The sequence below is a fragment of the Myotis myotis genome, unplaced genomic scaffold (genome assembly GCF_014108235.1).
Source record: "Myotis myotis isolate mMyoMyo1 unplaced genomic scaffold, mMyoMyo1.p scaffold_m19_p_4, whole genome shotgun sequence".
Taxonomy (NCBI): domain Eukaryota; kingdom Metazoa; phylum Chordata; class Mammalia; order Chiroptera; family Vespertilionidae; genus Myotis; species Myotis myotis.
The window spans coordinates 4,183,651-4,211,024 of NW_023416346.1; the positions used below are offsets into that span (position 1 = coordinate 4,183,651).

At 43.5% G+C, this 27,374-nt stretch overlaps 2 protein-coding genes and 1 pseudogene across 2 annotated transcripts in view; 1 reads left to right on the forward strand and 2 right to left on the reverse strand.

Annotated features, from left to right (window-relative positions):
• EFHC2 (EF-hand domain containing 2) overlaps nt 1-27,374 on the reverse strand; it is a 156,183-nt gene that overhangs the window by 102,525 nt on the left and 26,284 nt on the right. Inside the window, exon 3 of the mRNA XM_036305029.1 lies at nt 1,326-1,476. Coding sequence (XP_036160922.1) covers nt 1,326-1,476 — 151 coding nt within the window. The remainder of the gene's footprint in view (nt 1-1,325; nt 1,477-27,374) is intronic.
• Nucleotides 4,651-11,674, forward strand: LOC118653763 (putative deoxyribonuclease TATDN2). The gene is given in 4 exon segments (XM_036304519.1): nt 4,651-4,662; nt 9,361-9,685; nt 9,778-9,798; nt 9,801-11,674. Coding segments are annotated over 4 exon segments (2,232 nt in total).
• LOC118654232 lies at nt 17,679-19,708 on the reverse strand (annotated as a pseudogene).

Below are 27,374 nucleotides of genomic sequence, written 5' to 3' on the forward strand. Positions count from 1 at the left end.
TTCTGTTGATATTTGGCTCTGTTGACTAATGAGTTTGCCGACCACTCATCTATACCAATGACCAAAACAAATATGTGACTCCCTTCTCCTCCACCCAACCCTGACTCTGCTCATCCAGAACCATCCACTACAACTTCTGGCAGGTCTCTTTCAGAAAATTATTCCTCTTACTGAACTGGATTCTGACCTATTAGGTCCTGTACTTGAGGATACAGAAAATTAGGTCACCCCTCTTCCACATGATATCCCTTTAGATTTCTGAAGACATTTATCAGGCACACCTAAGTATTCCCTTTACAGATTTTCCATTTCCATAATTTGCCTTACATATGACAATTTTCAGTTCTTTTACCATCACGGGTTGCTATACACTGAAGGCATAAAGCACTCAGCATTGTCCCGCATGATTGACTAATAGCATAAACAGAAGAAATCAGTCACTTCCCTTGATCTCTGCCATGCTTCTAATAATGCCACCCAGAATTAGCTTCTCAGGTGGCCATATCACAGAGTTAATGCTTGTCTGGTAGAAGTAGAGTATGCATAAAGATGACTGCCTTACATGGGGTGAAAGAACAATAACCCTCTGTCGAAGTATCATCAAAGTCTGTAGTGAACGGGTATGAGGATGAAAGGGTGGTTGAAGCAAATGGCGGTAAATTCAAGAAAAGAGTGAAGACCGATCTGGAAGTGGCAGTAGAAAAACATCTTCTCTCTTCCCTTGAGAGTGTTGTGAAGGAAGTAATATGATCATAGCAAAAAGACCAAAATATCTGAAGAAAAAAAAGTCAGACATGGGAGAGTTTGCTCATACTAGAACATCACCTGAAAGAATACAAGTATGTCACAGAAGAGTGAGAGAAATGGCCAATGTTGAGGTAGGGGGCAAGAAATCTGATAAGTCACTACTAGTAAATACAAGCTAATAGCATGTGTATATTCACCGTGGCCAGCAAGTTAGACACATGAAAAGTAGCATGGGGTCTTTTTTTTTTTTTTGGTTAATCCTCACCCAAGGACATTTTTCCATTGATTTTTAGAGAGAGTGGAAGGGAGAGGGAGAAAACAGAAAGAAAGAAACACTGATGTGTGAGAGACACATCAATTGGTTGCTTCCTGCACTCACCCTGACCAGGACTGGAGAGCAAGCCTGCAACCAAGGTACTTGCCCTGGACGGGAATTGAACCGGGGATCCTTTAACACTCTATCCACTAAGCCAAACCAGCTAGGGCAGCATGAGGTCTTTTTAAAAAGCTAGAGAAAGATAGTATATAAAAGCAGAAGTTACAAAATAAAGAACTATAACACTGCTTTAAATAGATACCTTGAGGCAGTCCGCTATTTTCTACAAATGGTTCAATTACTTCAATTGTGTCATCTTCAGGGTAGAAGTAGATTTTATACCGTCTTATTCTATAGGCTTCTTGCCTTTTATCATCCATTTCAGCTTCTTCATATGCATCAAAAGCTAATACCTGTTAGAATCATAATTAGAAACTAAGAAATTAAAAAAAAACAGCAAATTTAAAATCAATAAAGCTACTTACTGTCCATATCCTTTTTGTTACTGTAAAGAAAAAAGTTGAGGCTATTTTGCAAAAAGATATTCTACACATGAGCTATGATAATGAATATATAATCCAGATTTCAGTATATAAAGATTATTTTATATTTTCATCACCATCTGGTTTGAATGAGGAAATGATATTAAAGAAATAAATCCATCATTCATCTCTACCATAAATTGAACTGTCTGTCTTTGTAATTTCACAGTGGGATTCTATATGTATGTGTTATAGACAAAATAATATTCTTTCTCACAAGATGAATATGTTTTGTCATTTTTTCCCATTAAAAATAACATAAAACTACCTTGGATCTAGGGTAAAATTACCCTGACTTCTGGTCCTACTGATTTCTTGCCTTGAGAGCAATGAAAACAGGCATATCTGAAATTCTAGTGTACCAGAGACCCCCGCCTTACACTTCTTCAGGAACCTCAAAGAACCCAGCTCAATGCCAGACCCTGTCTCATCTCACATTCTGTTATGTGTTTGGGTGGATGGGACACTCAGCTAGGAAAGGTAGATTATAAAGTAGTTAGTAAAAATCAGAGATAATAAAAAATACCCTTGAATATCCTTAACCACTGAAAACTGTGCCTCATTCAGTAATACAACACAGCCCAATTTTCTCCCATGTTGAATGAAGCAAAGGCCTCTTCTTGAAGAGCAGTTGAAATAGCTTCCTTAGGCTTAGGTGCCATGTTGTATGAGGGGAGGGGAGGATCTTTAATGATTGGAATAATTGTCAACATGGTGAGATGCTCACATACTGAGAAAAACATGGTAATTGAGGATAACGAAGAGAACAGTAGACTTAGGCTACCATTTACTCTTTACCTGGGGCACAGGCTACTTGAAAGCTCCATTTTAATATTCCCTTTGCTCCCATTTTTGACCAATTTTTATCATTAAAGTTGCAAAATTTAATTATGCATATGGTGTAACATCAGGGTAATTCAACATGGACAATATAATAGATATGAGTGTGTCTGTTTGGGTGGTCAGTTATCCTAATTAGGAAGATATGCTTTGGGAGTGTTCAGCAAATTTCTATCAGAAGCCTACACTTTAGAAGGAGCTGATAAAATGTGTCAGTAGTTTATCTCTGATCAACACAGGAAGCTTTGTTAATTACCATAAAGGATTATAGAAGTGAGTTTTAGTTAGTGAAATAATTATATTCAAAATGAAAAAAAAAATAAGTTACCAATATTGACTAGGCACTGTCTTTACCAGTTCAGGTTCTAAAAATCTAGTAAGCCCAGAGATCTATATCCTTCAAATGGCACCTTTGGCTTTATTCCAAAATGGCCCCATGTTCAGCTGCTTTCTTGGGGAATTCATCTGGCCTGATTCCATTTAGAACTTAGCTAAACTCACGACTAGAATATTGTCATATTTATGCTGAGTGAATATTTCTGGAGAGATGCTATTGGATGGATACAGGGTTTCCTTCTGGGGTGATTAAAATGTCTTGGAACTATGCCCTACCCAGTTTTGCTCAGTGGTAGAGCATTGGCCTGTGGACTGAAGGGTCCCAGGTTCGATTCCAGGTCAGTGCACATGCCCAGGTTGCCAGCTCGATCCCCAGGAGGAGACGTGCAGGAGGCAGCCAATCAATGATTCTCTCTCGTCATTGATGTTTCTATCTTTCCTTCTCCCTTCCTCTCTGAAATCAATAAAAATATATTTAAAAAAATAAAATATCTTGAAACTAGAAAGATGTGATAGTTGTACAACACTGTGGATATACTAGATGACACTGAATTGTACACTTTAAAAGACTTGCCAAACCGGTTTGGCTCAGTGGATAGAGCGTCAGCCTGTGGACTGAAGGGTCCCAGGTTCGATTCCGGTCAAGGGCATGTACCTTGGTTGCGGGCACATCCCCAGTAGGAGGTGTGCAGGAGGCAGCTGGTCGATGTTTCTCTCTCATCGATGTTTCTAGCTCTCTATCCCTCTCCCTTCTTCTCTGTAAAAAAATCAATAAAATATATTAAAAAATAAAAATAAAAAAATAAAAGACTAATGATTTATTTATGTTATATAAATTTTACCTCAATTTTGGGGCAAGTGGGCGGGGGTTTGCTATAAGGAGTCAATGGGAGAGAAAAGGGAACATATGTAGTACTTTCAAATATAAAAATTTTAAGTAAATAAATAAAAATTCAAAATTATATTGGACACCAAGCTGTGCTGAGCATGTTAAAATGGTAAATTTTATGTTGCATGAATTATATCTCAGTAAGAAAAAGTAAGGGGTGAGAAGATGTTGCTGGAACACCTAAAGGACAACAGAGCTGGGGTTTTATTAAGTTTTCAGTAAAGGTAGTAAGGGAGAACAGAAAATGTGCTTCCTCCCCCGCCCCTCCCCGCCCCCCCAAATGTGCCACTTCGGCAAGTGGGTTATTTCAAGCTGAAGACAATAGGGGCCCAACAGACTCAGGAAGAACTTGTACTTCCCACTTAACTACCTAAAAGAATTTAGATAAGGGCCCTGTGCCAGGAAGAGAGCTATTATCAGAGAAAACTTTTTAAATCGGAAAGATTTATCTGCATGGCATGGCAAACATTTGTTTACCAAACATTTGCTCTGCCCAACTTCCTGTGAATTGTTCTACTCTCCTTTGAAGCCCAGAGCCCTAACCTCTTCTCCTTAGTTCAAGGTGGATGTAAGCCTCAATTTCCTGACTACCAGGAAGTCTCATATTTTTATGGGGCTACCATATATACAAAATTTGTTTTCCTCCTGTTAGTCTGTCTTAAGTCAGTTTAACTACTAGACTAGCCAAAGAACCTAGAAAGGAAGAAGGGAAAAGTTTTCCATCCCTACAGTCGTATTCAATCTGAAACTTATCTTTTAGTAATTGGGTCGGAAAGCGTAGAGAAAATATTCATAGCTCTCACCTACTTCTATGTATTGAATATACATTTATTAACGACCTGAAATGTAGTTATCCTATATAATAAAAGGCTAATATGCAAATAGACCGAACTGCGGAACAACTGAACAACTGGTCGCTATGATGTGCGCTGACAACCAGGGGGTGCGTGCAGAACATAGCCGGCATCAGCTGCATCGGGATGGTGGAGCAGGTGAGCAGGGGCGCCAGACCAAGGCAGGGTGCCAGTCACTGTCATCGGGGCGATCCTCTGGTGGTTACTGAAAATTCTTTGCTCCTGTGCACCACGGTCCCGCCTGGCACCCACACCTGCTGCCAGCACTGGCCCCACTCACACCCACTGCTGGCACCCAGTGCCGGCTCCAATCTGTCAGCACTGTCAGTGGGTGCGAGCAGTGACTGCCTGCCCTGATCGCTCCTCAGGGCTTCTCCACCTCCCCCTGCTCCTGAGGGGCAATCGGGGCCGGCAGCCACCTCTCGCACCCGCTGCCAGCGCTGGATCTGCTTGCACCCGTTTGCACCCGCTGACGGCACTGGCCCCAATCGCTCTGCAACATCAGCAGGTGCAAGCGGCACCGTCAGCGTGTGGGAGTGGCAGCGGCAGACAGGGGAATGGGGCCGTGGCAGGGTAGGGCAGGGGCGAGGAGGATTGGCCGAGACCCGCCCCTGTGCCCACCGCAGCCTCGCAGCCCACAGTCCCTTTCAAGGTGCACAAATTCATGCACTGGGCCCCTAGTGAATATATACTTATGAAGAATATACTGATATATATTTATTATATATATTTATGAATGACCAAACTGATATATATTGATGAATGACCAAACTGGCATAGAGCAATTGACGACACTGTCATGTATGTAATCACTAAGTATTCATCAATCTAATGCTGAATTAAAAGTGAGTAAAGGATGCCAAATGGAAATAAAGAGAAAAAATACATCATTTTAGACCGGGCTTCAATATTTCTAGAAGAGGGATATACTGATAGTTCATGTTCTGGTCCCTTGAGAATACAGGGCTGCAGAACTCCATCATGAACGTGAAGGGGAGCACACACTGTCACCTCAAAATATGCCTCCTTGGCATGAGGATTATTTTAGGATGGTTATTTTTAAGAAACTGCAGACACCGGGGAAGCTCTGAAAACTGAGTAAAAGTTACCCTTTTGTAAGAAACATTTACATGTATAAGGAAAATCCCCATGTGCAAAGATGTTCCCACTGTACCAGTTAGAGAATGACTCAAAGTCTTTAGAAACTTTTAGCAATGGAGAGGCAAGGACTTAAATCTGCCTAACAACCTTACCCTTGTTGACTGTGCCTTTCCAGATAACCTGCTATAACTGGCCTTCCCCTTCCCACCACACCTTATGTTTTTAGCTAGAGATGATATTGCAGGTGTTGGTTTGCACCATTGCTGGGAGTTGTGCGGTTTTCCTGGGGTCTCTGCCATGTATACAGGTGGCGGCCATTTCTGACAGAGGCCTCTGGTGCACTCTGCATTTCAGGAAAAGACACAGACTGAGATTTCAACCTTCTGTACTATTTATTCCCTTGCGTGCTTACACCCTCTGAGTCAACCACTGCAAGGATGTTCCTGGTTCTATCTTTTCACCAATGAACTGACACCTGCCCCAACCTGCATAAAACAGACGGAATTGGGAACTTGGGCAGAACCTTTCTCTCTAAAAGGCAGCAACACTCTCTATAAAAGGTGGCCTCCCTTTTGTCTCAGTGGAACACAAATTAGGTTGCTACCTGAATCTGTGTCTCCCAGGCTACAGCTCTTTTTGTTCCAATAAATGCTTTCTTTTGTTTGTTACACTATAAAATTGATTCTGGTTTACATAATTATTGTGCTGAGAATAAATTGAAAAATACAAGTATTGATTCTAATAAAAAATTTAAATATATTCTTATTGATTTCAGAGAGAAAGGGAGAGGGGGAGAGAGAGAGAGAGAGAGAGAGAGAGAGAGAGAGAGAGAGAGAGAACCACCCATGATGAGAGAAAATCATTGATCCGCTGCCTCCTCCACATCCCACACTGGGGATCAAGCCCACAACTACTAAGCCACGCCGGCTGGGCTAAAAAGTTTTAAACGTACCAACCTATAAGATACAGGCAAATCTATAAATCTTGGGTAAATTATTTTATTTAGATTATTACATAAGAGAACTTAGAGTTAAAGATAGTTAACTTAGCTCAGCCAGCATGGCTCAGTGGTTGAGCATTGACCTATGAACCAGGAGTTCACTGTTCAAATCCCGGTCAGGCACATGCCAGGGTTGTGGGTTCAATCCCAGTGATTCTTTCTCATCATTGATGTTTCTATCCCTCTCTGCATCTCCCTTCCTGTCTGAAATTATATATATATATATATATATATATATATATATATATGATAGTTAACTTCGTTAAATGTGCTAACAGCAATTCTCGGCCTTGACTTCACATTAGGAACTTAAAAATAAAAAATAAAGCAGAGCCAAGCCTAAATAAATTATATCAGAATCTTGGGGTGGGTGAGAGTGGCATTAGTATTTTTTAAAGTTCCCCAAGTAATTCTGAAATTCAGTCAGAGTTTTGAACCAGTGAGCAATGAACTGAACAAAAATTTTTGAAAGTGCAAAAATGTGTCATAAGGAAAACAAGCAGAAAGCAAAAAGGATAAAAGCACAAATAGATGAATTTGAAAGAAGAAAAACAACTGCAACAAATAAATCCAAGTTTTTTAAATAAATGAAATAGATCAGATTCTAACAAAGATGATCAAGAAAGAATATAAACAATGAAATAATGAAATAGTACATGACATATAGACGCAATAAATTATAAATTATCTTATGACAAATTATACAAGCCTTTATGAAAGATAAATTTAAAGCCACAATTAAAGAGATGATATTTCTGTAAGAATTGTGAACTATCAAAACACATGAATAAACTAATAACCAAATAAAAAGTGAAAAAAATTACCCAAACAGTTGCCCCAACAAAGGCTCCAACCAATATGATTCACTAATGGATTCTTTCAAACTTTCAAGAAAAAGAAAATTTCCACAACATTATGTAACTCCCCCAGGATACCAAAAATGATAAGATAGCATGAAGGTGAACTGCAGTGCCTGATAGTCTTACCATTAAAAAGGGGGGCGGGGGGGACTGTGGAGCACGCCAAGGTTGAGAACTACTGCTCCAGAACAATTTCACTACGTATGATTTATAGAGCAAAGATTCTAACTAAAATATAAGCAAACAGAATTCAAGTCCATCACAGTTATAAGCCACCCACACACACAAAAAGCATTTCCCTCACAGATTTAAAAATGTGTACAAATTAATAAAATAAGGGCAAATATAGGTGTGTCAACAAATAAAAGTAAAGTATTCACTGTAAGAAATTATCAGGTAAGTGCAAATTAAAAGAACAGTGAGTCACTGGTTTTGTTTGTTTCTCCTATTAAGTATACCTGGTAGGATTACTGGATGGGATATTAAATTATTACAATTCTTCTGGGGCCATGTGGTACTCTGAGGAGACATTTTAAAATTCCTATACTTCTCGGGAACTTTATTTCTGGGTATAAAGCCCAAAGAAGAAAAGAAAAATATGGAGAAACATTTGCAAAGATGTTCTTTGCAGCATTTACTTTTGTTAGAGAGAAAAAACTAGAGTGAGGGAACTTAAAGGGTTAACCAAATGAAGTGTCTGGTGAATTATGGCATATCTATGTACTCTTGGATTATGAGGAAAGCACTAGAATGATTTTTTAAAACTATGCAGAAATAGAACCCCCCCCCAAAAAAAAGAAATAAAACTATGCAGCAATACGAAAAATATTTAGGTTATGTAGAAATGTTGATTGAGTGGAAAAAAAATCGGGATTGAAAGTGGTAGCATACTACAAAGACTATTGTTTTGAAAGCACGTATATTTAAAATATGTTTTTAAAACTGTAACTATGGTTTTTGAAAAGAATATGGGGGGAAAGGAAACAAAAGGCAAACAATGGTGGCAGCTCCAGGGTTAGACTGACCTGAGGGAAGTCGGAAGGGTTCCTTGCAAACCGCTCCCTGCCATACTCTCCCCTCCCCCACCCCACTCCTGCACTGACTCCCTTCACTTCCGCCCCGACTCCCCCCATTCTTCCCCATCCCGGCCACCGTCCCCTTGGTTGAGGGGAGTGCTTCCGGCCACCGCCACCATCCCCCCTTGGTTGATGGGAGTGCTTCCGGCCACCACCACTCCCCCCCTTGGTCGATGGGAGTGCTTCCGGCCACCACCACTCCCCCCCTTGACTGACGGGAGTGCTTCCGGCCACCGCCACCATCACCATCCCCCCCTTGGTTGACTGGAGTGCTTCTGGCCACCCCCACCGTCCTCCTTGGTTGACGGGAGTTGCTTCCGGTGGAAAGGACTGGCGGGTGGGACTAGCTGCACTTTACTCCCTTACCCCTCCCTTCGGGAACTAGATTCGGCAGTGTTGTCCTTCACAACATTGATGGCTTGAACCTCTAAGCCCAGTTCAAGAGTGCCCTGTGTGTGGTCTATGAGGCACCTTGCAGTCTTTTCAAGGGCTTCAACATTTCAGAAAGGCCTTCTATTTCAAACCACATGGAGCTTTAGACCCACCCCTCCCTTCCCCACCCCCAGCTCATCCCCACCCCCATCCCCAACCGGAAGTGCCTTAGTGTCCCGGAAGTGCTTTGATGTACCGGAAGAAGAAGGTTCTTAGTCCTCGAGGAGGCGCATCGAGGCGCATCGAGGGCTTGGGCGCCATACTGAGCCTTCGGTAAATCCGCCTTGAGACTTCTCCTGAGCACTAAATCACAAATTCAGTGCGAGGCCTTTGACATTTCTGGAACTCTGAGAACTGTGATGGGCAGGTGAAAGAAAGCGGACCCACCGTTGACTCAGACGGGTGCAAAGTCAAGTACCACAGGAACGGCACAGAGGTAGGGTCCCCAAGCAAACGCAAATGACTCCGGGAGCCCAGTGACGTGGCCCCCTCCAGCTGGCCACCTCATAGCTCTGCCTCACAGTCAGGAGAGGCTAGCAGCCCTGAGTGTCTGAAAGCCCAGAGGAGGACCTTGTGGCCTTCAAGCCGAGGTTTTTCCAGGGGCTCGTCCTGCCAGGGAAATTCCTCCTATTCCTCAGGCCCAGACGTGGGGGGAGCGGCCTCCAAAGACTGCCTAATTCGGAGTACTTTGGGTTCCTTCTGTCTGGAACTCCCTCTGTGCCCCCCCCCACCCACCCCTTACGCTCTATCCGCTACGGGCTCTGCCCTGCCGGCGCCTTTCTAGGAGCGCTATCCGCTGCGGGCTCTGCCCTGCCGGCGCCTTTCTAGGAAAAATGGCTTCTCGAGACGATGCCTACAGCTTTAAAGCTAATTCCAAATACAGTTCCTCTAAGTCTGTGAACTCTGAATTAGCAGCCAAAGCTGAGAGTCAAAATGGTGACAGTGAGCAACCAAACAAGGCTTGGAGAAAGCACGGTAGACGGCAATACCAAGGCTCTTTGCTGACCTATGGGTTAGCTATCCAGAGCACCTTGGTAAAATCAGTGCCGAAAGGAAAGGAAGAGGCTGCCACTAGTACCAAACCGAGCACTACAGAGCATCCCAATCCTGGTGAAAGACCAGCTAGTGCTGGCACCTCTGTTCCTCAGAAAAAGAAAATATCAGGGCCAGAGGTCAAGGAAAAGACGGTGATTAATGCCAGCAGCTCTCATGACAGCAAAATGTTTCTATATCCTCAGGAGAAGTCCAGTGAGAAGCCACTTGGTGACTCCAGAGTAGTCACTTTTGAAAAGGGCTCTACAGCCTTAAAATTTATGGGCAAAAGTGACTCTCATTCAGAAATCCAAATGCAGAATGAAAGGGGTGTAGTGATTAAGGACCCCTCTTCAGAAAGAGGCTGCTCTAATGGGAATGGCATTTCTATAGTCCAATTCTCTCAGGAGGGGCAAGGCTCACTGAGTCTCTCAAGAATTTCAGAGCCTTCATCCTTCCCCACTGACGATGCCATGTCCCAGTCTCCTTGGTACAGCGGTCCTTTACATAACTATACCAGCTACTGGCCCAGCAGTCCAAAGCCTTCTCACTATCCCTCCCTGGGCAGCAGCAGCAATAATACATCCCAGGCTGGGCAGAGCAGCTGGAGCTTCTTAGGAAATCCTGCCTCCAGCCCTACAGTGTGCTTCCCAAACTGGTCCAGCAACCTGAAGGCAGCAGGGGAAGATTACCCCCAGAATTCTTACTCATTTAATTACTCCAGAAGTTCAGAAGCCATAGTGAGGGAGAAAGGAATATTCCAAGAGCAGGCACTATGTTCTGGGGAAAGATATGCATCTAGTTCCCTGGCAAGAAGTTACTGGGAGCAGAGCCTAATGGATGGTTTCATTGATACCCATTGTCACTTGGATATGCTGTATTCCAAGTTGTCTTTCAAAGGGACCTTTGCCAAGTTCCGAAAAATATATAGCCATTCCTTCCCTAAGGGATTCCAGGGCTGCATCTCTAATTTCTGTGATCCTCGCACCATCAAGGATGGCCCATGGGAGATGCTGTTGAACGAGGATCTGGTTTGGGGAGCCTTTGGCTGTCACCCCCATTTTGCACGTTACTACAATGATTATCTAGAGAGAAATATTTTGCAAAGCTTACGGCATCCCAAGGCTGTAGCTTTTGGGGAAATGGGCTTGGACTACTCTTACAAGTGCACGACACCTATCCCTCAGCAGCACAGGGTCTTCGAGAGGCAGCTGCAGCTGGCTGTGTCTCTCAGGAAGCCCTTGGTGATCCACTGCCGAGATGCTGACCACGATCTGCTGACCATCATGAAAAAGTGCGTGCCTCGGGACTACAAGGTCCATAGGCACTGCTTCACTAGCAGCTACTCAGTCATCGAGCCCCTGCTGGAGTACTTCCCCAACATGTCTGTGGGCTTCACAGCAGTCCTGACTTACCCTTCTGCCTGGCAAGCCCGGGATGCTCTGAAAAGGATCCCCTTGCACAGAATTGTCGTGGAAACAGATGCACCCTACTTCTTTCCTCGTGGGGTTCCCAAAGGCCTTTGCCACTACTCCCATCCAGGCATGGCCCTGCGTACAATTCAAGAGATGGCCAAAATCAAAGAGGAGCCACTCTACTACACCTTGGCCACCTTGCGGCAGAATACCGCTCGCCTCTACAGTCTGTAAGCAAAGAGGGCGCCGTCAGGAGTCTTCTGAAAAAAAAGGAGACCGACGAACTGACAACCTAGACTTGACTTGAACTCTGCCTGTAGCCCAGCTCAAGGATGTGTTCAGCAAGCCCACCGGCACAGAAAACAACAGGACATAATGGCTGCCTCAAAACCTCTTCCGAAGACTTCTGCTTCTGGCTGGTAGGATGCAGTACAATGGGACGGGAGGAGGGTTAAGAGGATCCCCCCTTGATTTTATCAAGGTTTTTGCTCCCAGCCAGATTGTGCCAGCAGAATCATTAAGGAAGAAAGACTTCTACTGGGTCTGAGTTCGCTAAGCCAAATTTCTGTTCTCTGCAGCCAGGGTTTTTGAGCAGTTGGTGAATAAAATCACCTTCTTACTTGTCTTTACAACATAAAAAAAAGAAAGTGAGGAATGTTGAAGTTTGAAAGTGAGCTGGGTGATTTGTTCTGTTTATTCTGTAAATTTATTTTTATAGGAGTTCTATAATCCATATGGTTTGTTGTTAAATTCATAAGTTCAGTGACTGTTCAACTTTCAATTTCTTATTTCTAAAGATAAACCAGCACTAGCATTTCATCTAAAAGGAAATTCATTTAGATGAAAATTGGTCAGTTAATAGTTATAATGTGCCAAGGGGAGCTGTGGAGGAGCTTGGAATGATGGGGGCCAAACTGGTTTTAAATCGGAACCGAATTCCCAAAAGTTGTATTAATTCCAAGTCTCTGCTAGTAACCAGTATATAATAGCAACTGTTCACTCAAATTGCTCTGATTCTTAATGAGGCCCAAATATATATCATTTGGTTCTCAGCTCAAAAGCCTCCTCCACCGAGAAGCCCTCCCTGACTACCAATCTATAGTGTTCCTCTCACCTGAGAGGAAAAAAAAATCCTTGGCTTATGGTTTTGATTTAATTACAGCACTTAACACTGAGATTGTCTTGTTAGTTTATTCATGTGTTTATTGGTTATTTCCCCCACTAGGTTGTAAGTTTAAAAGCTTGTCAGTCTTGCACACACTGTACATATATACCTGATGTAAGAATAGTGCCTGGAACAGAGCAGGCAGTGTGCAAAGATTTCTTGAATTAACATGTGAATGACTAACAGACTTCATTAACACTTGGGAGTTAATGACAATATTTGGATGAGGGGGCCGATATTACGAAGAGTAAACCATCATATTTCTAGCACCCTTCTTTAATTCAAAAGGCAAGGTGATGATTAAAGGCCACCTATATTCTCACTACATAAGATCCATGGAGGACTAAATGTCATTTATCTGGTCCTAACAAAGTGACATTACCAAGTGGGCATTTAAAAAATGGATGTGAATACATGGCTGCATGCATAAGAACACATTCAACAAGATAAAGAGTGTGTATACATAAGGTATTTTTCATTTCCAAAACTAAGACCTTTTGGTATGGAGAGAGCACTTTGTATAGCACTTGGTGTGTCTACTCTCCCATTCTGGAGGTATCGGAGAGCATGAAGGCAGCCGGTGATCTAGAAATTCAATTTGCTGTTAGTGGTCCCTGGGCCATCAGTCAGCCTGGAGTCACAAGGCATCTCAGGCCCATTAACAGGCTCTCTGAACCTTGGCAGTCCTTTCACTGCAGGTCAATATTTTGCTTGACTTGAATTTCAGAAAGGCAGCTGTTTCTACCTTTAAAGCTAAAAAGGAAGAAACTGCCCACTTTGTCTTGAGAGATGGGAGATGGAGGATTCTGCTGTTTCTTTTTTTTTTTTTTCAGTTGGTGTTTATTCATATCTGACTTTAAAATTAGTACTTGTTTATTATAGATTTTTGAGACTACTACAGAGCACAAAGTGGAAGAAAAAACTAGTCCATGCTCCTCCTACTTAGAGACAATCACCTTAACAACAGGAGTAGCACTTTGGCCGTTTCTCTGATGTTATTGACTAATTCCAGCATTGTTTTTGAGTCAGTTTTGCTAGTTAATACTCACTATAATATTCACTTCGCTTCATAATTAGCATAGGTTGTACATTTTAGTGTATCTAAATTTGTGATTTAATTGGATTGCTTTGTGTATTTTTGTTTGCTTTCCTGAGCAAACAAGCTAGGAGTCTAATTGTTTGTTTTAAAGAATCAACTCTTAGACTTCTTGTTCAAATCTATTCCGTTTACTGGTTTATAATATTTTGCCTTTAAGTTTGAGATTTTTTTCCCTTCAATTCTCAGATGTCTGGGGTTTTTGTGCTTTTTCTAATGGCCTAAATCAAATGCTTAATTTAATTTTCATTGGGAGAGGGAAAGAATAAAGCATTTAATGCCATAAATTTGCCTGTAATTGTAACTCTGCTATAGCTATAGAAATTGTTATTGTAAGGAAGTTTACTTTCCCACTATAAAAATAATGCATATGCTTTACAAAGATATGAAAATAGGCACAGAAAGAAGTGCAGGATATTTCTACAACCCAGAACCCACTGTTTTGTTAATATCTTTCCCATTGTGATTGTGGTTAGATTTGGAAAAGTACCAAATTATCTGTACTTTTTAAAAATGCATATGCTTCACGCCCATACTTACTAAAGATTAACATCCTACAAAATCCCACCACCAATTTACCTACAATGTTCATATTCTGGTGTAACTTTACTTATAGTCATTTTTAAAAATAGAGTTAAAAGTACAAAGTGTATCTGTTTATTAAGTAGAGTTAAAGGAACATTCACAGGTCCTAGACAAAGATACTATAAAGATAAACTTTTCCCTTGATTGTTACTTTTCACTTTTAAAAGATTTGTCAGTTCAAGTATTAATTCTAAAAGTCAATATATGTCAAAACTTACCTAAATACTTCTCCTTTTTATATCCCTATCTTGCATTTGGAATTCATTGTATTAGTATTAGTCTTTAACCATTTATAGTGTTTACATTCTGTTTTGAACTTTAAATAAAATTTATTTGAAAGTTACTTATAAGTTTTCTTCTTTTATTCACCACTAATCCTTTTATTTCATGACTTCCCATGGATGAACTGTTTAATTTGCTTTATAATTGTCTGGAGTACATCTTTAAACAACTTTCTCAGAAAAAAATATGTAGATGGCATGTTTGTGAGAAATTATGTATCTGAAAATATATTCCTTTTGCTGAGTCTAGAATTTCTGGGTCACAAACATTTTCCCCTAAAAGTAATAGATATGGCTTCATTTGTGCTTCATTGTCTTCTGGCATTTAATATTGCAAAGAACCTGATGTCAACTTCTCATTCTTTGGGGTTACACTACTTTTTGTGTCAGAATGCTTGATAATTTCTTTGCCAGGATAAGTCTAATTATTGGTCTTTTTTTTTGTTATTTTCTCTAGTACATACTAAGCATTCCATCTGCAGATCTATGTGTTTTTATAGTTGAGAAAGTGAGGGTTTTTTTATTATTTTCTTGTGGTACGTTTAGTTGACTCCATTGCTTTTAATCTAGTTTCTAATTCTTTAGGTTAGAATTCTATCCTCTGTCCAACCTTTCAGTATCTCATTGCTCTTATATCTGACCTTTTCCACTGCATTTTGGGAGAATATCTAGTTTGCCTTTTAACCTAAAGTCTCATTCAGTAATATTTTATTATTTTATTTTATTTTATTGTTAATCTTCACCCAAGGGTATTTTCCATATATATATATATATATATATACATATATATATATATATATATATATATATATATATATATATAGTCTTAATTTCATCTGTGGAGGAACATGTTCTATATATTTTATATATATCTACACTAATAAAAGAGAAAAATGGTAATTGGCGTACGACGCTACCCTTTTCATTGGCTAATCAGGGCTATATGCAAATTAACTGCCAACTAAGATTGGCAATTAACTGCCAACAAGATGGCGGTTAATTTGCATATGTAGGCACAATGCAGGGAGGCAAAAGGGAAAGCAGGAAGAAGCCCCCTGCCACTGACAGTGATCGGAAACCCAGGGGGGAGCTAAGAGCTGGGGGGCAGGGCAAAGGCGGCCCTGCCTTTGCCCTGCCCCCCAGCCATGATCGGAGAATCAGGCGCCTTTTCCGACCTGGCCAGTGATAGCAGGAAGTAGGGGTGGAGCCAGCGATGGGAGCTGGGCACGGTCGAAGCTGGCAGTCCCGGGAGCTAGGGGTCCCTTGCCTGGGCCTAAAGCGGAGCCCACGATCGCGGCGTGGCTACAGCTGCGGGTCCCCACTGCCCGGGCCAGACGCCTCAGCCAGAGGCGTTAGGCCTGGGCCGGGGCGGAGCCTGCAACCGCGGGGAGCTGGGGGCCCCCTGCCCAGGCCTGACACCTCTGCCGGAGGCCTCAGGCCTGGTCAAGGGGCCGATCCGGTGACTGGTGATCGGAGGGTGATGAGGGTCAACTCCTCTGGCCGAGGCATCAGGCCTGGGTGGGGGGCGGAGCCGGGGATTGGGGGGATATGATGGTCCCCTTGCCCAGGCCTGATGCCTGGGTCAGAGGCGTCAGGCTTGGGCGGGGTGTGGAGCAAGCGATCAGAGGGAGATGGGGGTCCCCTGCCCAGGCATGATTCCTGGGCCAGAGGCCTCAGGCCTGGGCAGGGGCCAGAGCCAGTGATCGGGGGAGATGGGGGTCCCCTGTCCAAGCCTGACACCTCTGGCGGAGGCCTCAGGCCTGGTCAAGGGGCCGATCCGGTGACTGGTGATCGGAGGGTGATGAGGGTCAACTCCTCTGGCCGAGGCATCAGGCCTGGGCGGGGGGCGAAGCCGGGGATTGGGGGGATATGATGGTCCCCTTGCCCAGGCCTGAAGCCTGGGTCAGAGGCGTCAGGCTTGGGTGGGGGGTGGAGCAAGCGATCAGAGGGAGATGGGGGTCCCCTGCCCAGGCATGATTCCTGGGCCAGAGGCCTCAGGCCTGGGCGGGGGCCAGAGCCAGTGATCGGGGGGAGATGGGAGTCCCCTGTCCAAGCCTGACACCTCTGGCGGAGGCGTCAGGCCTGGACAAGGGGCCGATCAGGCGATCGGAGGGTGATGGGGGTCTACGCCTCTGGCCGAGGCATCAGGCCTGGGCAAGGGGCAGAGCCAGCAATCGGAGGGGTCTGGGGGTCCCCTGCCCAGGCCTGACGCCTGGGCCAGAGGCATCAGGCCTGGGCTGGGGGCAGAACCAGTGACGGGGGGAAATGAGGGTCCCCTGCCCAGGCCTGACGCCTCTGTCAGAGGCGTCAGGCCTGGGCAAGGGGCCGATCCTGCGATTGGAGGGTGATGGGGGTCAACGCCTGAGGGCTCCCAGTATGTGAGAGGGGCAGGCTGGGCTGAGGGACACTCCCCCCCACACACACACACACACCCAGTGCATGAATTTCGTGCACCAGGCCCCCTAGTGTGTGTGTGTGTGTGTGTGTGTTTGTGTGTGTGTATATATATATGAGAGTAGAAGGGATGGAGAGAGACATAGAGAGAGAAACATCGATGTGAAAGAAACACATCCATTAGTTGCCTCCTGTATGTGTCCTGACGGGCTGGTATCTAGTCTGTAACAGAGGTATGTGCCCTTGACCGGAATCAAACTCATGACCCTTCAGTCTGCAGCCAAAGCTCTAACCACTGAGAAAAACTGGCTAACTGTTTGCCTAAATGTTTTTATTTGAAACAAGCAAGCACTTATTTTCTCCATTCAAAATTAGAACAGAGCACAACAGCGACAAACATCATTTGGCAGGACAGTTGCCATATGTGAACATCCTTCTATTCACTGTGCTTGGGGTAAGTTTACACACAAGCAACCATTCTTACACAAATGCTTAACCTCAAAGTGCTAACGTCAAACAAAAGGAAGTGGTTTTAATTTCATCTGTGGGACATGTTCTATAAATTCCAAAAGGTGAGAGAAGCACAAACACAAGCCACTTAAAAAAAAAACAACACCAACTTAATAGTTCGGAGTAGAATTTTCCATCCCCCCTCTCTCCCATAATAAAAAGTCGTGCTGGGGTTTGAAACCCAGATTTGGTTTTTAGCTGGTCCATTTAGAAAGTGTTCCCCCATATGACTTGCATCATTAGGGTTATGGATAATAATCCATTCGCTTTGAAGAGAGGTGTATCTACTCCCCCTCTTCTTGCCTCATGCTCATATTTCTTGGGGCAGCTGCTGAGGACCTTTTAAAGCCACAGTGTTGTTTGGCTTCTTCCAAAAACTTGTCCAACCCAAAAGGATCTTCCTCAAACTGAACTGTTCCTTTTTGACCTCTTTTCCTAAGACCCAAACCAGAAAACTTTTTGGGAACAAATCTGTTGGTTTTATTCTGGCTTCTAGGTCAACACCACATGTGTCCTTATCCAGATTTTTACTGGGCCTGCAACTATTCTGAGGCATATATTTACCACCTCTCCAGACTTGACCATAAACATTGTAAATTTTGTCTTCTCCATTTGTAAAACCACTGCCCATACCCTTGGATTAGTTGAACAGCCTTTGGTCATACTGAACTTCATTGGAAGTCCGAGGACTGGACACACCAGGAGCAATGAGATAACCTCACTGATACCTTGATTTTTATTTCTCTGCAGTATCCACTTCTTATCAGGAGCTGCCCTGGAAAGATTCCAGTCATGCCGTCTCTCTTTTTGCCTATTGTGCCAGATTTCATCCCTCTCACATGCCTCCCTATCCTCTTTTTCCACATGGGTTTTATCCCAGCTCTTCTCTCCCTGGCTTTCTGGGCCATTTCTCTTCATGTTTCTTTTCCTTTTGAGCTGTCTGTCTACTTGAGCATGCATTTCCCCAGTTTCACAAGCCTTACAATCAGCAATGTAGATGGCCTCGGCTAGTTTGGCAAAATTTTCATTTATATGAACTGTGTGCAGTCCTCTTCCATCAGCAGCCAGATGTTTGCATAATGGAATTGTATAGCCCTTTGCATTTTTCCAATTTGAACTAGAAGGAGAAATCTTCCACTCTTATTCCTTCACAGTCATCTTTCGGGTAACAGTGGTCGGCAAACTGTGGCTCGTGAGCCACATGCAGCTCTTTGGCCCCTTGACTGTGGCTCTTCCACAAAATACCACGTGCGGGCACGCACATATAGTGCAACTGAAACTTCGTGGCCCATGCACAGAAGTCGGTATTTTGTCGAAGAGCCACGCTCAAGGGGCCAAAGAGCCGCATGTGGCTCGTGAGCTGCAGTTTGCCGACCACTGGGGCAGGAGAATGCATGACAGGTGCTGGAGGAGAAGGTGGTCCCTGGGGAATTTTCTTATTACTCTTGAACGTTGGAGGCGCCATTGGAGCTCTCTGCATTTCCACCATCCGAATAACCCTCTGTCTTGCTCCAGGGTTGAAAGGCACTCCTTGTTGAAATGGTGTGTATCGGATAAACTGAGCAGGAGCCAGTTTATCAGCTGCTCAAACAGGCATGGACACAGCAACCTTCTGTGACACAGACTTCTCTAAGCCCACCCTTGTCTTTTCTGTTATCTCTTTAGCAGCTTCTTTACAGGTCGGGATCATCTGCATTCATGACTTCCTTGTGAACCAGGTCAGTGTACTCGCTGTAAATGATCTTGTCTTTTGGCTGTCCTTGTCAAGCAATTGCATCATTATTTTTTCTTTTTAAATAGATTTTTATTGTTAATAGTATTATAGATACCTCCCTTCCCCCCCCACCACCCCCTTCCTTCCAGCCCCTACCCACTCCCCTCAGGTCTTGATTATCCTATTGCCCATGTCCATGGGCTTATTTGCATCATACTTAATTTTTCCTTCAGCATCTGATCTGATTTTTCCTTTCCATCTGAATAGCCAGTTCATTTGACTTTGACTTTTCTTTCAGCACGTATGCAGTGGATATTGGGCCACACGATCTCTAGAAAAGCACCTCCATCTCCAAAATCCTTTCATAACCGAGGTCTCCAGCTTTTCCAGTGCCTGTATGGGGGAGGTTTTCTTCAGGAGACCGGTGGGGTCTGTAATGATCTCTGGGATCTTTCGTTTTCTTCAGCCTCAAGCTGGTCCTAAGATAGCTGAGTAGGTGCAGGGAAAAGCTGGTGAGTGCCATCCTCTTCCACTTGCTTCAGCACAAGCGGCCTCAGCAGTCTTCTGAATGTATTCTCTTGTTCTGTTTTCTCCCGCCAGCCTTCGCGTCAGAGTCTGCTTTAACTGCTTACTTTGTTTTGTTACTTCCTTACACTCAATAGAAAACACAAAGCAAATTTATCCAACATATTCATTTTCCTGTAGGAAACATACTTTTGAAATATGTTTTCTTCCTCTGCCTCTTAAATACTATTTTAGGTTATTGAACAAAGAGCAGTCTATTCAAGCTGGTATTTCCCCCAAAATAGGGCAGGTAATTTCTCTTCCCTTCCTTCACCATCTATTGTGCTTGAAAGAAATTCTCATACAGCATGTCAAGAGAAGTAGGGAGGAAGCTGAGGCCGTGGATAGTCCCCTGCAGGAAAAACTTCAAAATTTTCCATAGAAATTGACCTGACCGCCACTCCAGGAACAGAACGCAGGTAGCCAGTCCTTCATATGCATGCTTGACACATCAGAGAAAGGCCTTAACGCAGGGCCTGCTTTTCCCTCCGTAGGACTTCTCCCAGTGACACTTTTAATCCATCAATAGCTGTGAAAGTAATCCAAGCAGAAGCCCCTACAGGTTATCCTAACCCCCAACTCAATTCTTGTCACCTTATTAAAAAATGAAATTGAAAATTGGTTTTGGTATATTTCTCCAATACGATTCCATCTGCACTCTATCTGGTGGAAATTCTTCAAAGTTTGCAGCATGAAAACAGCACCCCTGGCCTCCAACACTAACTAATATGGTTTCTTCATATTTTAAATTTTTGCAGTCATTTTAATTGGGATTGTGAAGGTGGAGAGGCTCATCTAAATATCAATGCTTTAAGTTATAATCTCATTCTAAATTCTCCTTTTTTTCTCTCACTTCTCTTTTTTGATAAATTTGTGTTCCTATGGATACTGTCTTTAAATAGGCATATCTTATTTTAAGAAAATTCAGTTTTTACAAATCTGAATCTCATTTAGCTTATTGAACATAAGAGATGGTCAGTAAGGTAAGTTGAATAAATGAATGACAAAAAATACAAATTATAGAAAGATGACTTCCAAATAGTTTTTTGCTTTACAAACTATTATCATCCTTAATCTATAATTCATGCTCAAATTTTCATGACTAACCCTAAGGTTCAAGATGAAATGCACTTATATGGACAGTATAAGCATTGAATGAATTTATTTTTACTTGTGTACTTCTTAAGATTTGATTTTATAATGCATAAAAGGGGAAAAGATGTAGCTAAAATGCTAGAATAGTCTTCTTTTAGTTTTATCACTAATTAACCATATAACTGGTACAAAACACTTAAACTCTTTGTCTACTGGTTAACCTTTCAGCCAAAATTAGAAAATCAGTACTTGCTAACCACAGGACAGGACAGTACCATTTAAAGGATTAAGAAAATTATATATACATATATAACAGAGCTTTGGAGAGAAAATGAACGTATAACACTACTGAATAACATATAAATCAGTGTAGGATACAAAGCTGGAAGCTTAAAAATATTGTCAAAACTACAATATAGTCTTTTTACATCCTTATAGAATCTATTGAGCAATGCCATTAAAAAATACTTGATATTACTGAGAGAAGAGATTCAGACCCACTGCTTAAAATCAGACTTCCTGGAAAATTAATTAGGACTAGAAAAGGGGAGTTATTCTACCCAACAGAAATCACATTGCCAATCATAGAGTTTCATAAACTGAATAGAGAAAACTGAATATTCAAACATTAAAGATACAACAGATAAAACGCCTATAATATAAAATATAAAGGAAAATATTTGGTAATATATGTGAAATTTACCAAATATTTATACATTAGGAGTGTGCTGCAGGAGGACCATGTTTCCAAGGTATACCCCAACCACTGTACACATAGGTCAACACTATATTTGGGGAAACACCCAAAACTATGGGCAAAGGGAAGGGGAAAACCTTGGTAATCCTATACAATAAAGAGCTAATATGCAAATGGTCATCACACCCTCGCGTGGGGGCGGGGGGACCTGAGGCCAGGCTAGGGGACCTGAGGCCAGGCTAGGGGACCTGAGGCCATGTCCCCCACCCTGGCACCGGGGCTGGGGGATCTGAGGTCGGGCCAAGGACCTAAGGCCGTGCCCACCACCCTGGCACCAGGGCCAGGGGACCCAAGGCCAGGCCAGGGACCTGAGGCCACATCCCCCCCCTGGCGCCAGGCCAGGGGACCTGAGACTGCGCCTCCCGCCCGGCGGGGTTTGACAGGGGACCTGAGGCTACACCCTCCACCCCAGCACCGGGGCCAGGGGACCTGAGGCCACATTCCCCACCTGGCGCCGGGCCAGGGGACCTGAGGCTGCGCCCCTCACCCAGCAGGGCTTGACAGAGAACCTGAGGCTGCGCCCCCCCCCAGCGCTGGGCTGGGGGACCTAAGGCTGTGCCCCCCTCCCTGCGGGGCTTGATGGGGGTGGGGCCAGCCGGGTCTGGGTCTCATGCAATTTTGAGTTGCGTGCAGGTGGACGGGGACTTGACTCTGGGTTCTGCGGTGCACCCCAGACTCTGACAGGAGGGAGATTTTCATATACATTTTACTAATTTCCTTTCATCTCTGACACTTCTATTATAGAGAAAGGGCAAATAGCAATATTAAAATATTTCCTCTAATTAATTCCCTTTTAATGTGCACAAATTTCATGCACCGGGCCACGAGTAATAACAATAATGATAATGATGATGGTTATACTCTTCGAACAGTTGAAGTCAGTAATTGCCAGGCCTGAGCCAGAGGAAGAAAAAGTAGAGAAAGTAAAGATAATGAAGATGAAGAGACAGACAAGCCCAGTAAAAGAGAAAAGAACAAAAGAATGTAAGGGGAAGCCCTAGCAGATTTGGCTCAATAGATAGAGCATCGGCCTGTGGACTGAAGGGCCCCGGGTTCAATTCCAGTCAAGGCACATATCTCAGTTGCAGGCCTGGCCCTGGTCAGGGGCATGCCGGAGGCAACCAATTTAAGTGTCTCTCTCACATCAGTATTTCTCTCTGTCTCTCCCTCTCCCCCCCATTCTCTCTAAAAATCAATGGAATAAAATATCCTCAGATGAGGATTTAAAAAAAAAAAAGAATAAAAGGGGAATGGGGGAATGGAATAAGGAGGGTGAGAGATCGAGGAGGAGAGGGTGGAAAACTTTGAAAAAATAATGGAGATAAGCATGTCTGCCTCCCTTTGAATACTGTCGCATTCATGCCCTCCCTGCTGCCCCCCATTTCTGATGTCCTAGAATAAACAATCATGCTCCCTCCATTATTTATACCTCTGATGAATGGTTTGTGATGATGACATGTGTCCCTAGAGAATCCTCTTTAGTAAAAGAACTATTACACACTAAACAGCACAATGAATATCATAGTCAAAACAGGTATTCAAGTGGAAAGTCATAATTAAAATAAGTAGAAGAATATGGACAATTCTAACATCTTTAAAAGTTTAAAAATCTCTGAAGGGGTTTAGGAGAGTAATTTATTTGAAAAAATAAAACCAGCATGTTTAAAAATAAAGGGATATGAATCCAGAGGATGAAAAATAATTATACAAATACCCAGAAATCCGCTATGGTGTATTATTACCTGAATTGGCTGCACTTTGCATATATACATACATGTTATAAAAGCTGTACCTCAAATCTTAAATCCGAAACAGTGAGCTAGATGCAAGAGAATATAGACTGTAAGATTTCATTTATATGAAGTTCAAAACAGGCAAACTAATCTATGATGATCAAAGTCACAGCAATGGCAGAGGGCTGAAGGAAAGGGGGCATGAGGGAACTTTCTGGATGGTAGAGGTATATTCTTTATGGTGTTTGGGGTGGTGATGGACACGTTTGTCAGAACTCATGAAACCGTATGCTTAAAATGGGCACATTCATCATGCATAAATTATACCTCAGTAAAGTTGATTTGAAAAATTAAAATAAGGTTTACCACAATAAAGTTGATTAAAATAAAGACTCAAATAATAAAATCCTAAAGGAATACAATTATTCTGTAACCTGACTGTGGTGGTTGTCACACAAGTCTATACATACAATAAAATTTCATAGAACTATAGCCTTGGCCAGATGGCTCAGTTGGTTGGAGCATCATCCTGTATATTAAAAGATTGTGGGTTTCATTCCAAGTCAGGGTACATACCTAAGTTGCAGGTTCAGTTCCCAGTCAGGGAGTATATGAGAGGCAACCGATACGTGTATTTCTCTCACATCAGTCTCTCTCTCTCTCTCTCTCTCTCTCTCTCTCTCTCTCTCTCTCTCTCTCTCTCCTTTTCTCTCTTTCTAAAATCAATAAACATATCCTTAGGTGATGATAAAAAAAATTCATAGAACTATAAACTAAGGAGAAAATTAGTACATCTAAACATTGGTGAAATTCAAATAATGTCTGCAAGTTTAGTATTATACCAATATAGATTTCCTGGCTTTGATAATGCACTATGGTTATATACTATGTTATCATTGGGGAAAGCTGGAAAAAGAGCACATAGGCACTCTCACCCACCATCAAAGGAGTAAGCTTACTATAGAGCAGAATCCTGCAAATACAAAATTGAGGAAGGCAAATAATTTTTTAATGTTTCCAATAAACTTGCATCTGATCTGAATTTAGAAGGGGAAAGTGCATACATAAACATTACTCTATAGATTAAAAATTCAAAACATAATATAAATCTATCTAACCTATAAGTCACAAATCAAATAGCAACTATTAGTTCCAACTTGTGAACTAAAATGTTGCAAATAACAAATATTTTATGCTCAAAAACTAGTCAGTGTGCACAAAGGACAACCATGTGAAGAGGTAGCAAGAGGGCAGCCATCTGCAAGCCAAGGAGAGAGGCCTTACGAGAAACCAACCTGCCAGCACCTTGATCTTAGACTCCCAACCTCCAGAACTGTAAGCAAATAAATTTCTGTGGTTTAAGGCACCCAGTCTATGGCGGCAGTCCTAGTAAACTAATATATTAAACTACAATTAATATAGCATAAAATTTACCTCTTGTAAGTATACAGTTCAACTGTTCAAAATTTACACAGTCACAATCCAATTTAGGCCATTTCCATCACCCCCTAAAATTTCCCTCTCCCGCTGCCAGCCCTAGGCAACTACGGATCTGCTTTCTCTAATGTATTTGCCTTTTCTAGGATTTCAGATAGATGGAATCATACAATACGAAGTCTTCTTTATCTGCTTTCTTTCACTTGCTATGTTTTTTGAGTCTTGCCCATGTTGTAATATATACCATAGTTGCTTTTCATTGCTGAATAATTTCCATTATGTGGCTATAACACATTTTGTTTATCCATTCATCAGTTGATGGACAGTGGGTTGTTCCCTGTTTGGGACTATTATGAATAATGATGCCATGAAGTTTTATGTGAATATATATTTTAATTTCTCTTAGAAAGATATGTAGGAGTGGAACTACTGAGTCATATTGTAAACATTACATTTTTAACTATTTTAAAAACTGCCAAAATATCAGTATCATTTTACATTCCTATCAGGAATGTATGAAAGTTCCACTTTTTCCACATTCTTGCCAACACTTAGTATTTGACAGTCTTTTAAAATTATATACATCCTAATGGGTATGTAGTGGTATCTACTCAAGTTTAAGTTCAAAAAGACAATTTTAACTTTGGGCTAATGTTTGGCCTGAGGGAAGGGTCTTAAAATTTTGTCTAATTACTGAACTCCAGGTTTTAAAGAGAGGGAAGAACTCTATCTTCTTTAATAATCTGATTATCCTATATAATAAAAGACCAGCCACATTAAGCAGAATGACCAGAGACCAGAACCACCAAGGCCCTTCACCGGGCTGGCTCCGCCCCCAAGCAAGCAGTTAGGGGTGATCAGGCAGGCAGACAGAGTGATTAGGGGTGATCAGGCAGACAGACCAATGGTTAGGGGTGATCAGGCAGTCAGGCAAGTGGTTAGGGGCAATAAGGTAGGCAGGCCAGCAGTTAGAGGCACCGGGTAGGCAGACAGCCCTGCACCAGGCTGGCCCTGCCCCCAAGCAAGTGGTTAGGGGTGATCAGGTAGGCAGACCAGCGGTTAGGGGTGATCAGGTAGGTAGGCCAGTGGTTAGGGACATCAGGTAGGCAGACAGACCCTCACTGGGCTGGCCCCGCCCCCAAGCAAGTAGTTAGGGGTGATCAGGTAGTTAGAGTGGTTAGCAGTGATCAGGCAGGCAGAGTGGTTAAGGGTGATCAGGTAGGCAGACCAGTGGTTAGGGGAGATCAGGAAGGCAGATGGCCCCTTGCTGGGCTGGCTCCGCCCCCAAGCAAGCGGTTAGGGGCAATCAGGCAGGCAGACAGAGTGGTTAGGGGTGATCAGGCAGGCAGACCAGCGGTTAGGGGTGATCAGGTAGGCAGGCGAGTGGTTAGGGGCAATCAGGTAGGCAGACGGCCCCTCACCAGGCTGGCTGCGTCACCAAGCAAGCAGTTAGGGGTGATCAGGCAGGCAGGCAGAGTGGTTAGGGGTGATCAGGTAGGCAGACAGCCCCTTACTGGGCTGGCCCTGCCCCCAAGCAAGTAGTTAGGGGTGATCAGGCAGGCAGAGTGATTAGGGGAGATCAGGTAGGCAGATGGCCCCTTGACAAACTGGCTCTGCCTCCAAGCAAGCGATTAGGGGCAATCAGGCAGGCAGGCAGAGTGGTTAGGGGTGATTAGGCAGGCAGAGTGGTTAGGGGTGATCAGGTAGTCAGGCCAGCGGTTAGGGGAGATCAGGTAGGCAGACGGCCCCTCACCAGGCTGGCTCCGCCCCCAAGCAAGCAGTTAGGGGCAATCAGGCAGGCAGGCAGAGTGGTTAGGGGTGACAGGCAGGCAGACCAGCGGTTAGGGGTGATCAGGTAGGCAGGCGAGCAGTTAGGGGCAATCAGGTAGGCAGGCACATGGTTAGGGGTGATCAGGTAGGCAGGCCAGCGGTTAGGGGCAATCAGGTAGACAGATGGTCTCTTGCAGGGTTGACCCCACCCCCCAGCAAAGAAAGAGGGAGGCCCAAGCCACGGGCAGCGACTCTGTGGCAGCTGTGTGGCCAGCCAGCGATCACCGCCAGAGAGAGGCCCAGGCCAGCCAAGCCGTTGCACCCCACACCTGTCGCCTGCAGAGGGAGGCCACTGGTGGCAGGGGAGGTGGGGCAGCGCTGCACAGGTGGTAAGCAGTGGCAGCAGTGGAGGTGGGGCCAGCTGCCTGCAGAAGGGGGAAGGAAAGCCCCGATAGGCCCTGATCTCAGGCCAGGCCTACGGACCCTACCCGAGAGATCCCAGATTGTGAGAGGGTGCAGGCCGGGCTGAGGGACCCCCCTGAATACATGAATTTTTGTGCACCGGGTCTCTTGTATTTTATAACATTCCTAATTGGCTTCAGGCAAAACTTCAGGAATCCATATTCATGTATTTTTCTTTGCTAATCTTATGTAATTCTAATGTACTTGATTGCTCCTTGATCCCCCTATAGAAAAATTTAAAATTTTGGCTGGTTTGGGGTGAGAAAGAGAAGAGTAGCCCCTGACATTCAGGAGCCCACTTGGCACTATCAGCTGGCCTTGGTGTTGCTACATGTTGGGCTGGCAGCTACAGAAAAGCTTTGGTATCCTCC